The sequence below is a fragment of the Thalassophryne amazonica genome, chromosome 17, assembly GCF_902500255.1.
Source record: "Thalassophryne amazonica chromosome 17, fThaAma1.1, whole genome shotgun sequence".
NCBI lineage: Eukaryota > Metazoa > Chordata > Actinopteri > Batrachoidiformes > Batrachoididae > Thalassophryne > Thalassophryne amazonica.
This window is the reverse complement of record NC_047119.1, coordinates 20,639,754-20,652,286: the sequence shown is the minus strand read 5'-3', so window position 1 is coordinate 20,652,286 and position 12,533 is coordinate 20,639,754. Positions and strand designations below refer to the sequence as shown.

Here is a 12,533-nt window from a genome sequence, read left to right as displayed (position 1 = left end):
GCTTCCTACAACTTCCAAAGACATGCAGGTTATGTGAATTGGTGACAGTAATTTCGCCGTAGCTGTGATTGGGAGAGTGAATGCGATTGTCGTTCTGTATGTGTTAGCCCTGCCATAGACTGGGCGTCTGTCCAGGGTGTTGCCTATCTTTAGCCCAAATGACTGCTGGGATAGGCTCTAGTCCCTCCTTCACCTTTAACTGGAATATGGGGGTTTAGAAAATGGATGGATTGATGCCATTCATGACAGAATGGCATCAGTGCCAGAGTGGAATATTTGTACCCATTACAAGAACATGTCACAAGTGAAACAGTTTGCAGTTATTACTTTATGAAGTAAAAGCAATCATTTGAACAGCTTAATTAGTGGACAGCTTGGCTTAAGAACATTGAACAGATTGTCATTTCCACTTTACTTGCTGTGTTTCTAGGACTGGCAGCAAGGCGGGAAGAGCGATGTGTACCTGTGGGGCAATGGACGCTATGGACAGCTGGCAGGAATGGAAACAAACCCAATGATGCCCATTCTTGCACCATCTCTGCTACAGACTCAACAAGTATATTTCACACAGGCGACATAATGTACAAATGGGGACTTGGTGAATGTAAAGATGTACAGCCCACTGCACCATGACGCAGACATAGGTGCCAATAATCCGCCAATAGATAATGACAGTTGCACCAAACAGATTTACAGATCACTTCAATTTTATTGGAAAATAGAAGATTTAAGTATAAAGTGTAATCTGTTGTTACCATTTGCAGCTTTGTTGTAAATTATTGAAAGCCCTAGTGTGTGTGATTTAGCAGTGTTTATTAACATAAATGGAATGTAGCATCTGTTCAACTGTGTATCATTACCTGCTACAATGAATCAGTATTATGTTTTCATAAACTTAGAATGAGCCCTTAATAGCTACATGGGAGCGGGCTCCCCTCACAGAGGTTGCCAGGTTACATCCCAAAAAGGACACCCTTTCTTCACCAGAAGACTGAATTTAAAAAAGAGGAGGAATCAGGTGTTCCCTATACATGGTCTGCTGATTGTTAGCGCAGGCTCACAAGTTTGAGAACCCTTGTTGTTGTGAAATGCAGGATCATACAGGTTGTTTATTGCAAGAGAAGATAAAGGATCATGAATCCTTGTGGCCAAAGGAACAAAATTGCGACCAGCGACGTCATGATGCAGTCTGCAGCCTCACCACTAGATAGCACTAAATTCTACACACTGTAGCTTTAAAGCTTTTCATCACTTTCATAGTACTTTATATTTATAATATTGTGTAACTATTACTTAAATTATTACCATTCTGACAAGATTGTTTCTGCACCGCTGCTGCCTATAGTGTACTCCTATGATTTAGACTTACCAAGGCACAATGTATGATTTACTGGTCTTTTATTGCTGCTGTTTATGTATTTTTTTTTTTTTTTTTTTTGGTGCCCTCTTCCCTCCCCAATTCTAATTCAGGTTGTATGTGGGCAGAACTGTACTTTCCTTGTCCAGTCCAATGGGACAGTACTGGCTGTGGGAGAAGGACAGTATGGCAGACTGGGTCAGGGAAATTCAGATGATCTCTATGTTCCAACTATTATCTCTGCCTTTCAAGGTACAGTCTTCATCAGGTGCAGAACCCATCTTTGTGCTCTTCTGTTTGTCAGCGTCATTCTACTGATGGTAATCCTTTGGTAGGGTATGTGGTGACACAACTGGTGACATCTTGTGGGTCAGACGGACACTCTTTGGCCCTTACTGAAACTGGAGAAGTTTTCAGTTGGGGAGATGGTGATTTTGGGAAACTGGGCCATGGCAACAATGAAAGACAGAGGAGACCAAAACAAATTGAAGCCTTACAAGGAGAGGAAGTGATTCAGGTAGAGATGAACTTCAGTTACCTTTCAACGCCTGACATTTTTTTAAACTCATCATTCACACTAAAATCATCACTGAACCAGCCATAAGCATGGTTATTAATTTTGGTTTTTGGAAGCTAATACCAGCATTGTGGCTTAGTGGTTAGCACTGTTGCCTCACAGCAAGAAGGTCATAGGATTGATTCCCACCTGGGGCCTTTCTGTGTGTGGTGTTTGCATGTTCTCTCCGTGTTTGCGTGGGTTCCCTCTGGGTGCTCCGGCTTCCTCCCACATCCGAAGACATGTTGGATAGGAGAATTGGAAACTTTAAAATTGTCTATTGGTGTGCATGCGGGTTTGAATGTGTGTGTTTGTCTATATGTGGCCCTGCGACAGACTGGCGTCGTGTCTTGGGTGTAACCCACCTCATGCCCTGTGACTGCTGGGATAGGCTCCAGCACCCTGTGACCCTTAATTGGAGTAAGCGGGTATAGAAAATGGATGGATGGAAACGAACACCAACGGTATGTTAGAAAGTAATAATAATAGTAATTCTGTTTCCTTCACAGCTGGCTTGCGGCTTCAGGCACTCGGCTGTGGTAACGGCTGATGGAAAATTGTTCACTTTTGGTAGTGGTGAATCTGGGCGTTTGGGTCTAAGGTCAACATCCAGCAAGATGCTGCCTGAAAGGGTGGCTGCACTCGAAGGGTATCATGTAGGACAGGTAAAAAACAAAAAACTGATGCTACTCTTGGAGGTCAGCAATGAAATCATCTGTTAAATATAAATGATGGTTTTGTCTTCAAAGTGTCAAAGCTCGTACAAAAATGTAGTTACAAATATGTTGTTCTCCCCCTCTCCCAGGTGTCATGTGGTCTCAACCACACTCTGGTGCTATCCCAGGATGGCATGATTGTGTGGGCATTTGGAGATGGAGACTATGGTAATTTGGGAACAGGGTCATCTACAGCAAAGTACTACCCTCAGGTAATAAAGCCTCACATTTAATCATGCTCAAAAGAAAAAAAAAACAAAAACAGGTCATTTCTCTGACTTTGTGTGAAGTTTCATCCATGGAGGATACACAGGAAGACATTTAAGCAAATTATAGGAGTTTGCACCAGTTTGCTAAAGTGCTATCACAAATTAAAATACAGAATGAAGACAGTCACGGCGGCTGTTGAGGTTGTGGAACTGATGAGGATGAATTAATAGTTTTCATTATTGAATTAACATAACAATAAGGATCCCATTTTGATCAAATTAAAACTTTGAGTAAAATATGGGTTCATACATAAAATCACACATTTGAGCCCATGTTCTACAAAATAAAACTTACATTTTTATTAATATGTTGGCAGATGTTGCCTTGTCACAAAGGTGACCACAAACCATATAAGTAGCTCAATAACTGGTATGATTTGCTGGCTTTTAACACTGTCAATGTGAGAGTACATCCATGCTAATATGACTTCCTTTGTGTTTATACCCTGACATCGGGGGGGGGGAATGTGAGGCATTATTGTAAAGCACTTTTAGCGTCTGATGCAGATATGCTATATAAATGCAGTCCATTTACCATTTCAGCTTTATATATACATTTTTAAGTGTATTTTAAATGAGTGCTTTTTCCTGATGTTTTAACAGCGGTATGTATAGGCAAGCCTATTCATTTGTCTATTTATTTTTTATTTACAGAAAGTGGAGCAACTTTGCAACAAGGGGGTTAATAAGGTCAGCTGTGGGACTCAGTTCTCTGTGGTCTTGACCTGTGATGGACATGTCTACACATTTGGACAAGGTAGACTTTTATGCAAAAACAAATGTTTTTGTTATGCTTTTGTTATGGTCACATTAACTTTTCACTACAGACTGAATATGCATCTGTAGGATAGACCGTGAAGAACTGGTATTGATCTTTTAGTCTTTATAGCTATTGGAGTTTATGGGATGATGAGGTCACTGGACCGAGGTATTTGGTGATTCCAGTACCATTCCAGTTCATATCTTGCTGTGTGGTTGTGAGGCTTGGACGCTAACCAGTCACCTAAGGCAATGACTGGATGTCTTCCCTCTTTGGAGTATCCTTGGGTACCACTGGAATGACATTGTGTCAAACATAGGGAAACTCAGATGACTATCATTTGCTACAACATTTTGGCTATGTGGCACTTTTCTCTGGGCATGATCCATTTTGTAGATGCATCAGTGTTGAGGACTCCAGCAACTGGAGGTGGCCAAGGGGACACCTACATTTCACCTGACTGCAGATTGTTACTTTCGAGAAGTGGGGATGGGACCAATTGTCTGCTTGGGTGGTTGTCATCCAGGATCCAAGGAGGTTTCGTGGTGGTCTGTATGTAGTGATGTGAGCGACCTGTCCATGCTAACAGTTATGACCTGCTAGCAACAAGGAGTTTGCTCACTGAAAATTGACATTTTAGGCAAGTTAGAGAAGGTTGTGTAATTTTGGCCTGTGTTTGTATGTGATGTTATGTAAGTATGTTTAAGGTAAAGTACTGGAAAAAATTTCCATCTGGAAGATTTTAAGATAGTTTTATAGCAGGGAATTGAAGTTTTCCTACGACTTCATTCTCCTGAAGCTGACACTGTTCATCCTGCAGAGCGTCTGATTGGCCTGCCAGACTCTATGCTCAAGAATAAATCCTGCCCTCAAGTGGTGCCTTCACTGGAGGGGCTGTTCATTGAAGACATTGCTGTGGGCTGTGAACACGTCCTAGTGTTGTCCTCCACTGGAGATGTCTACGCGTGGGGCTGCAACAGCGAGGGACAGGTGTCCAGCATGCTGTTTGACTATGCACAATATCAAGCTAGTTTTCATTTCACAGTAGAAGATTTACAATGAAATTCAAATGCATAATCTCTATTTTGCACCTGTTTTAGCTTGGACTTGGCCACTGCAGCTCTGTGAAGGAGCCCACACTCATTACAGCCCTTCAAGGGAAGAACATTAGACAGATTTCTGCTGGACGCTGTCACAGTTCAGCTTGGACTACCCCCTCTACCTCAACTAGAAACTCAGGTGCAAACAGCTAAACATAATCAGGACTTTGTATTCATGGGAAAAACTACACTTGAATCATGACCATTTATATGTTCATCTCTAGGTGGCTCTGGAAATTTCCAGCTCGACCTTCCTCAGGCAGTCCCTCCCCAGTATAACACTCTGAAAGACTGCAGCCCCGATGTCCTCAGCATGCGCCTCCGGGTCCTCTACCACTTCTCTGACCTCATGTACAAGTCCTGGAGACTGCTCAATCTCGATGCCAAGAATCTGGTGACCACATGCTGACACGACTTGGTTTTGCTTTTTTAATTTTGAAATTTCATCCCTTTTCTGCCCTTTGCATCTATAAATGCTGACAAACGATTCTGTTCGTAAGGTTGCACCTATCATATTCTTGTCTCTTTCAAGCTGCTATCTGTTACATTGTCGATGTGTTTCTGTGCTGCCTTTTCTGCTTCCAGGCATCCACTTCACGCTATAGTTCAGGGACAACAGCCATCATTCGGGGTGAGCTCAGAGGGCTTCTGTCACCCAAGGTCAATACTCTGCCTCTAGTACGCTCCATTGGCAGAACCATGACCCAGGGCAAACCATATGGACCGCAAATCACTGTGAGACGGATTTCCACAAGGTGAGGATAGCAGGACATAAAGCTGGGAGCAGAATTTATAATATCAGCCTGACAGTGGGGTCACATGGTTCGGCCCTGTTAACTCTTGGTGTGAGTGGGCTATATGAACCATGTGGACCCTAAGCACTTTGTGGGTGTTTTGCTTCCTGTCACACCTTTACTGGCTGTGTGTTCATTCTTCAGTCCATTTGAATGCCATGTGGGTAGGGAGAGTTCCCATGGGATAAAAAAGCTTTTCAACCTACCATCCCTGGTTCTCAAGACCAGGCACCTAAGTGGCTCTACTCTACTCTCCTTTTTTTAGATATTTAAATACCTTAGTATACATTAGTAGATTTCTACCTTAGAATTGTAATGTATTATAGAAGACATACCTTACTGAATTTTCATGTACCACGATTGAACCATACAACAACACTACCTCTTTCAGATGTAAACACCATGACATAATGTAAACATGTAGGCTGTGAGCGTATGCTTCCACATGCTCTTATATCATGGTTTTCCTGAGCTCATTGACATTGTTATATCTAGGGTTGTGTATCGAGAACTGGTTCTTTTTGGGTATCGTTAAGAATTTATTTGATCCACTGATATCAATAGTCCTTTTGCGTAATGATTCCCTTATCGGACCTTCAGAGCGGCCGTTGTTTTTTGAGGGTGTTTGTCAGGAAAATGATAATTTCTCTACGTTGATTGCCGACCCTGCAGTGGCTCTGTAATCAACCGCTTCTGCAGCGCGACTCCACTTTGAAGCTTCACCCAATGAAGCAGTGCTTCAATCCACTGGCTCGTTGGTTCTTTGATTTGCTGCTCTTCAGAAGCGGCTAGTCTGCTTCTTAACTCCTCTCAAAGCCATTAAAATATGTCAATTGTGAGTCACCTTTGTGTGGATTAAAGTCACTAACTGGGACTCTTGTTGCAGTCAAGAAACGAGACTCATCCTCCATTCTGTTGGCACAGCTCCAAACGCTGCGTGGCTCCAGTCGGAATGAATAACTTCAGAACGAATCGCCGCTTTAAATAAAATGACACCTCTTTCCAAACGTTGTAATACAGACAATAAACTACAATCGACTAAAACATTTTTTTTCCTCCCAAAGTGAGATGTTCTGCATTCTTTATGAATTACATCCTGACGTGCAGCACAGCCAGCTGAGTTCAGCTCAAATGTATGCCACTAATGTCTGAAAGGAAATGCTTTTGACAGAAATTCCAGATTTTGTTTATTTATATTTATGTTAGAGATCAAGGATCCACCATGTAGAGTTTATTTATGTCCAGAGTTTAAGGATCCAGTGACCAGTTACATATTTATTTACTTTAAGACTCTAAAATGTTGTTGACATAGAATACCTGTAAAGCCTACTTTTAGTACACAGAAAATTCACAAGAAGTATCGATAAAGGAATCGATAAGGAATCGGATCGATAAAATCTTATCAGTACCCATCCCTAGTTATATCTGTAATGTCTGGTATTTGTGTATTCATATTTATATTTATATTTGCAAACTCTTTTTTGTTTTTAGTTTCACTTTTGATGGTCTGTGTGCTTCTTACCCTGTGTGCTGCTATACAATGCTGCTGGAACCTCAATTTCCCTGAGGGAGTCTTTCCAGTCAATAAAGTTCAATATAATCTAATATTATCCAAGCCACAGCAGGAATTCAAATTACATGTATAAACTCTTGGAAAACCTCATTGCGGTGTGGTCTAATCGCTGGTATTAAAGCAACTTTAGGGTTGAAAAGTGTGGAGGTCACCAAAGCAGCTTGTTCAGCTACTCTCCATGGTTTGGTCCGTCTTCCAGGACTTAAGGGATGTCCGGAGGAGCAGTGGTCAATTTTGCACACTAAATCACAGCATTACCATGATGTTCTTTATCAAAACTTTGGATGAAATTCACTTGTTTCATGCGCGACCACAGGGGGCATTCTAGCAAGCCCATCTTCGTGCAGATCGCAAAGCAAGTAGTGAGCCTGAATCCTGTGGAGCTGCGGCTGCCATCACGAGCCTGGAAAGTGAAGCTTGTTGGAGAGGGAGCTGATGATGCTGGAGGTGTGTTTGATGACACCATCACTGAGATGTGCCAGGTAAGAGCCGTACAGAGATCGGCAAAGCAGAACAGATGAATTACAAAGCCTAAATGGTACAATTGTCTTTCACTAGGAGTTGCAGTCTGGTGTGGTGGATCTTCTTATCCATACTCCCAACAGCTTTGCTGATGTTGGCAGTAATACTGACAGGTGAACATAGTTTGCTGAAGTATTTGCTTTTGGAGGAAATTCTAGTAGCATGCGACCTACTTGCTGCTCCCTCACAGGTTCCTGCTGAATCCAGCAGCACTCTCAGAGGATCACACAGTCCAGTTCCGCTTCCTTGGCATTCTAATGGCAGTGGCCATTCGCACCAAGAAGCCACTGGACTTGCATTTGGCTCCATGGGTGTGGAAGCAGCTCTGCTCTATGCCTCTGGGAGGGTCTGATCTGGAGGAGGTGGATCTACTCACCTACCGCAGCCTGCAAGGAATTGTTCACCTAGAAAACAGTGGAATCACAGCAGATAATTTTCATGTGGTGAGTTCCTCTGTGCACTAATCCAAAGCAGTATATCTTCATGTTTGCAATCTGAAATGTGGAACTTCTTATTGTTCTTACTTATTCCATTTGAAGATGATCCCACTGGACTCATTTATGGCCCATAGTGCTGATGGAAGGCTGGTACCAGTGGTATCTGGTGGTCAAAACATCTCCCTGACCTTTGCCAACAGGACTGAATATGTGGAAAAAGCGATGGACTACAGACTGCATGAAATGGATTCACAGGTTGGGATAACTAAGTGCATCTGTGTAGTTACAAGCATGTCGGCTAGGTACTTGTGTCTCAACATACTTTGATACTGCAGTTGTCCCAGATACATCATAAGTATTATATGTTAGTGGATCATGCACGTTATCAAGTCAGATACATTAATAGAACTAGAATAGTACTCAGAGAGCACATTAATCCTCTAAGGCCCAACAGTCCTCTGTGTGGGAGGCTGATTTTTCCTTTTATCTCTCTTTTTCACTGAGGGTGCCCACTCAATCATCTTTGATCCCTGATCTTTGATCATAGAGCTTTGATCCAGATTCCCAACTTTTTATCCTGATCATTTTTCTTTGATTGTGATTGCTGATCTTTGAACTTCCCCAAGTAGGCAGTTCTCAAAAAGTGGGTGACTGTGAAAGAAGGAGGCTAGTGAGGGAAGCCACCAAGACACACAACAACTCTGATGGAATTGTAGGCTTCAGTGAATGTGATTGCAGAGACTATGCATAGTGCAAATTTAATATGTTGCATTACCAGTCACAGCTTCATGGTGGACTTGCATAGAGAAGGAACTTCAGACAAGGAAACAGATCAGATCTCAGCTGCAGTCTCCCATGTGCCTTCTGGCAAACTGCAACTGAACTCTCAGTTCTTCTTTTTAAGAAAATCTTTCTCTGCTCCACTCCACCATAGTGTTCCTTAACTGGTGATGCAAAATACATTACGAAAGTAATACAACAATTCAGTAATACAAAATGCAGATGTCTACCATGATATAAATGTTGTTCAAAATAATGTCCTGAAAATGAATTCATGCACAGACACGCTGTTGCAGAGAACCATCGGCTGTGTTCCCTCAACTCTCTGTGAATCTCAGGATCCATTTTGAACACCTGCTGTGTGCAGCACTTTCTATCATTGGCTACTAGACAGCCTGTTTGTTGTTGTTGTTCCCTTTATCTTGTCTTTAGGAATATCAAAGCTGACGCTGCTGTGTTGTATTCAGGTGGCAGCAGTCAGAGAGGGCATGTCTGCCATCATCCCCGTGCCCCTCCTCTCCCTGCTCACAGAGCAGCAGCTGGAGAAGCTGGTCTGTGGTCTACCAGAGGTTTCTGTCGAGATGCTGAAGAAGTTGGTGCGTTACCGGGACATCACAGAGAGCCACCATCTTATTAGCTGGTTTTGGCAAAGCCTGGAGGAATTCACCAACGAGGAGCGAGTACTTTTCCTGCGTTTTGTCTCCGGCAGGTCCAGGTTGCCTTCAAACCTGGCTGATATCACACAGAAGTTCCAAATCATCAAGGTTGACAGGGTAAAGTTGACCTTATTGATTAATATAAAGATAAATTTAAAACACTTCATTCAGTAGGTGTGGCACATTTCTTTTATTAGATTACATAACAAAAATGTAAATGCAAGACATCTTATATACCCATAAAAGGCTTACCGTATTTACTCTGTTAAAGGCCCCCTCTGTAATAAAAGCCCCCCTTGATATTTTTTAGAACATTGCATGTACTCAAATTATGAATTCCTGAGAGATCAGAGTAAAATGAAAATGAAATAGTCCTACCTCATTGCCACAAAATCTCATCAAGTCTGTTCTGGTTTCCATGTTGCTTATGCAGCCGCAGTATCTCGTATTTCAGACCCTTCCCTGTCACGCGAACGCCTGCTGTTCTCCTTCTCTGTAACCATTTTATCAGCTCCTCTTCAATGTCCTCATAATGCATTTTCCTTCCCCCCTGCTATTTTGGCCAGGGTTGAAAACTTAACCTTGTTCCTACACCACTCCCTGATGTGTTTCCTATCGACTAGGAAAATCCGAGCAGCATGATGCTTCCCCTTCTCTTCCGCGTCTTTCACAACTTTTAGCTTGAACACTGGTGAGCAGTGTTGCCACAGTTACTTTGAAAAGTTACTTTCTTAGTTACTTTTTAAGTTACTTTATACAGTTTTTTACAGTTACTTCATTAGCAGCTTTATGCAGTTACTTTGTTAGGAGCTGCTGACAACTTGTAACTAATAAATAATGTAACTAGTAATCTAACTTGGTTACTCTTAAGCTTGAGTAATCAGCAAAGTAACTCATAACTATTTTTCTGAGTACTCAGTCTTAAAAATAACCAAGTTAGATTACTAGTTACTTTATTAGTTGCATTCAGCAGCTGCCGACAAGTTGTCCACAGCTGCTGAATGAAGTAACTGTATAAAGCAACTGCACAATGTAACTATTTAAAGTACCTAATAAAGTAACTTTTCAGAGTTACTGTGGCAACACTGCTGGCGCGTAAGAATGTTTGCATGGAGCCATTTTATGTAATTGTGTAGCAGCTACTGCATGCAGAAAAACATTCATCGTTTTGACTGCACAGCTTCTCTCGCATGCATGCATGCAAGCGATCATCAATAAATGCTCCCCTCAGGAGAATTGCACGCCTCCTGGGCCGTTTAATCAAGTAAATACGGTATTTCTCTAAATTTGTGTGCACAGATTTGTTAAAATCCATAATGAACACCTCGCCTTTCCCAAGAGGGATCCGGATGCTGATTAAACTGGACAAATATGTTTTGAAGAACTCACAATAAAAGTCCACTAAAATGCAAAAAACGTTTTATAAAACAGCACAACACCACAGATGATGGATGACATGATTGGCATGCTTGCTACAAGAATTTCTGAGAATTTGACAGTACCACCAACCCTCCTTACAGCTGCAGATACATGTAACCCCTCCAGCCCACACTGTAAAAAATTCTCCTTTTATTAATTTCGTTTGGCACATTAGAAGAATTTTATACTGTAAAATTTACAGTGTTTCCTGGAAAGGTATTTACATATTTTTACTGTATTATTATTTTACAGAATAATTCTGGCAATCTGTAAAACAGAATGTTTTTTTTTTTTTTACAGTGCAGGACCATGATATTCTTCTTCTTCATGTAATAAATATCTTTTTCAAGATCAACTGCACATATTAGCGCAGCCTTTTATTTTGACTAGTTCAGGACACATGTATAATAATCTTGCTGTTTAATCAGCACCTGAACATTCCACATCTGCTCAGTGGATTGATTATTATGCCAAAAGCGAAGCGCTCAATAACACAGATTTTTAACAAATTTAAGACCAAATTTTCTGAGAAATCCGCATTTTCTGTACATAGACGAAGTCTTACACCTTCAAGTCATGAAAAATGGGAGCAAAAACAAAAGTGTATTTATATTTATGTCAAAAATATACCGGACAGAACAATAAGAAACATATATATATTTTTATGTATTAAAAAGAAAATGCTATCAACAGTCTTCTCTCTCATTTAGCCAGTCAACGGCCTCCCTACGGCTCAGACCTGCTTCTTCCTGCTTCGCCTGCCTCCTTATACGAGTCAGGTCATCCTAGCCGAACGCCTGCGCTACTCCATCCACAACTGTCCCTCCATTGACATGGACAACTACATGTTGTCTCACAACACCGACCCAGCGGAGAGCTCTGAACCCGAGGACTGAGAGGAGGGGCTGCGGGCCACACAGTGATGAATGAATGTATCTTCTCCGATGCCATGCACGTTATGCACTGAACAGCCAAATCGATACGGTAGTCGAATATTTATAGCTCGATTATTTGATGGATTTATGTAGGTTTGATTTTTCAAATGGTGCAACATGTACAGTAAGATCTATACTGTATACAGTGCACTTCGACCCTGACTCTTTTTTTTTTTTTTTTTTTTTGCACATTTTGCTGTCTGTCACAGCACACTGGAGTTGAAAGCAAATAATGAATATGCAGACTGTCCACATTTAGAGAAAAGTTTTAAAATTAGTTTACTTTGATTAAAGTCCCCAGTTTTATAGGTATCAAGCATAATTGCACATTTGGCTGCTTTGATTTGTTTTCAACAGCCTGGTGTTCATATTTGGGGCTTATCCGCTGCAGGGACGCGTACCAGATCTAATTTCATACTGTATGTTCCATGACAGACACCAGGGTCAAAATGTTGTATGAGGGACTTTATTTGTTCCTGCCCTGTGTTCCCCTCAGGAGTTTGTGAGACGGTGTCGGGTAGATATTGGATCCTCTAGGGGGATCCGTGGGTATGCTCCTGGAAAAATTTATTTTAGGGATAGGACGACTAGTCGTAATAGTCGACTACAACGAGCTGACTAGTCAACTAGTCGAAAGCCATTTATTAAGTTCATTTAAC

The 12,533-nt window shown here is 41.6% G+C and overlaps 1 protein-coding gene across 1 annotated transcript in view; it reads left to right on the top strand.

Annotated features, from left to right (window-relative positions):
* LOC117530159 (probable E3 ubiquitin-protein ligase HERC1) overlaps nt 1-12,054 on the top strand; it is a 147,652-nt gene extending 135,598 nt beyond the window's left edge. Inside the window, 16 exon segments of the mRNA XM_034193117.1 lie at nt 431-556; nt 1,471-1,609; nt 1,693-1,874; nt 2,423-2,578; nt 2,719-2,841; nt 3,553-3,655; nt 4,479-4,648; nt 4,759-4,897; nt 4,983-5,152; nt 5,344-5,513; nt 7,442-7,607; nt 7,684-7,760; nt 7,838-8,090; nt 8,187-8,339; nt 9,332-9,637; nt 11,650-12,054. Coding sequence (XP_034049008.1) covers nt 431-556; nt 1,471-1,609; nt 1,693-1,874; nt 2,423-2,578; nt 2,719-2,841; nt 3,553-3,655; nt 4,479-4,648; nt 4,759-4,897; nt 4,983-5,152; nt 5,344-5,513; nt 7,442-7,607; nt 7,684-7,760; nt 7,838-8,090; nt 8,187-8,339; nt 9,332-9,637; nt 11,650-11,835 — 2,619 coding nt within the window. The 3' untranslated portion in view covers nt 11,836-12,054.
* The last annotated feature ends 479 nt before the right edge of the window (nt 12,055-12,533 follow it).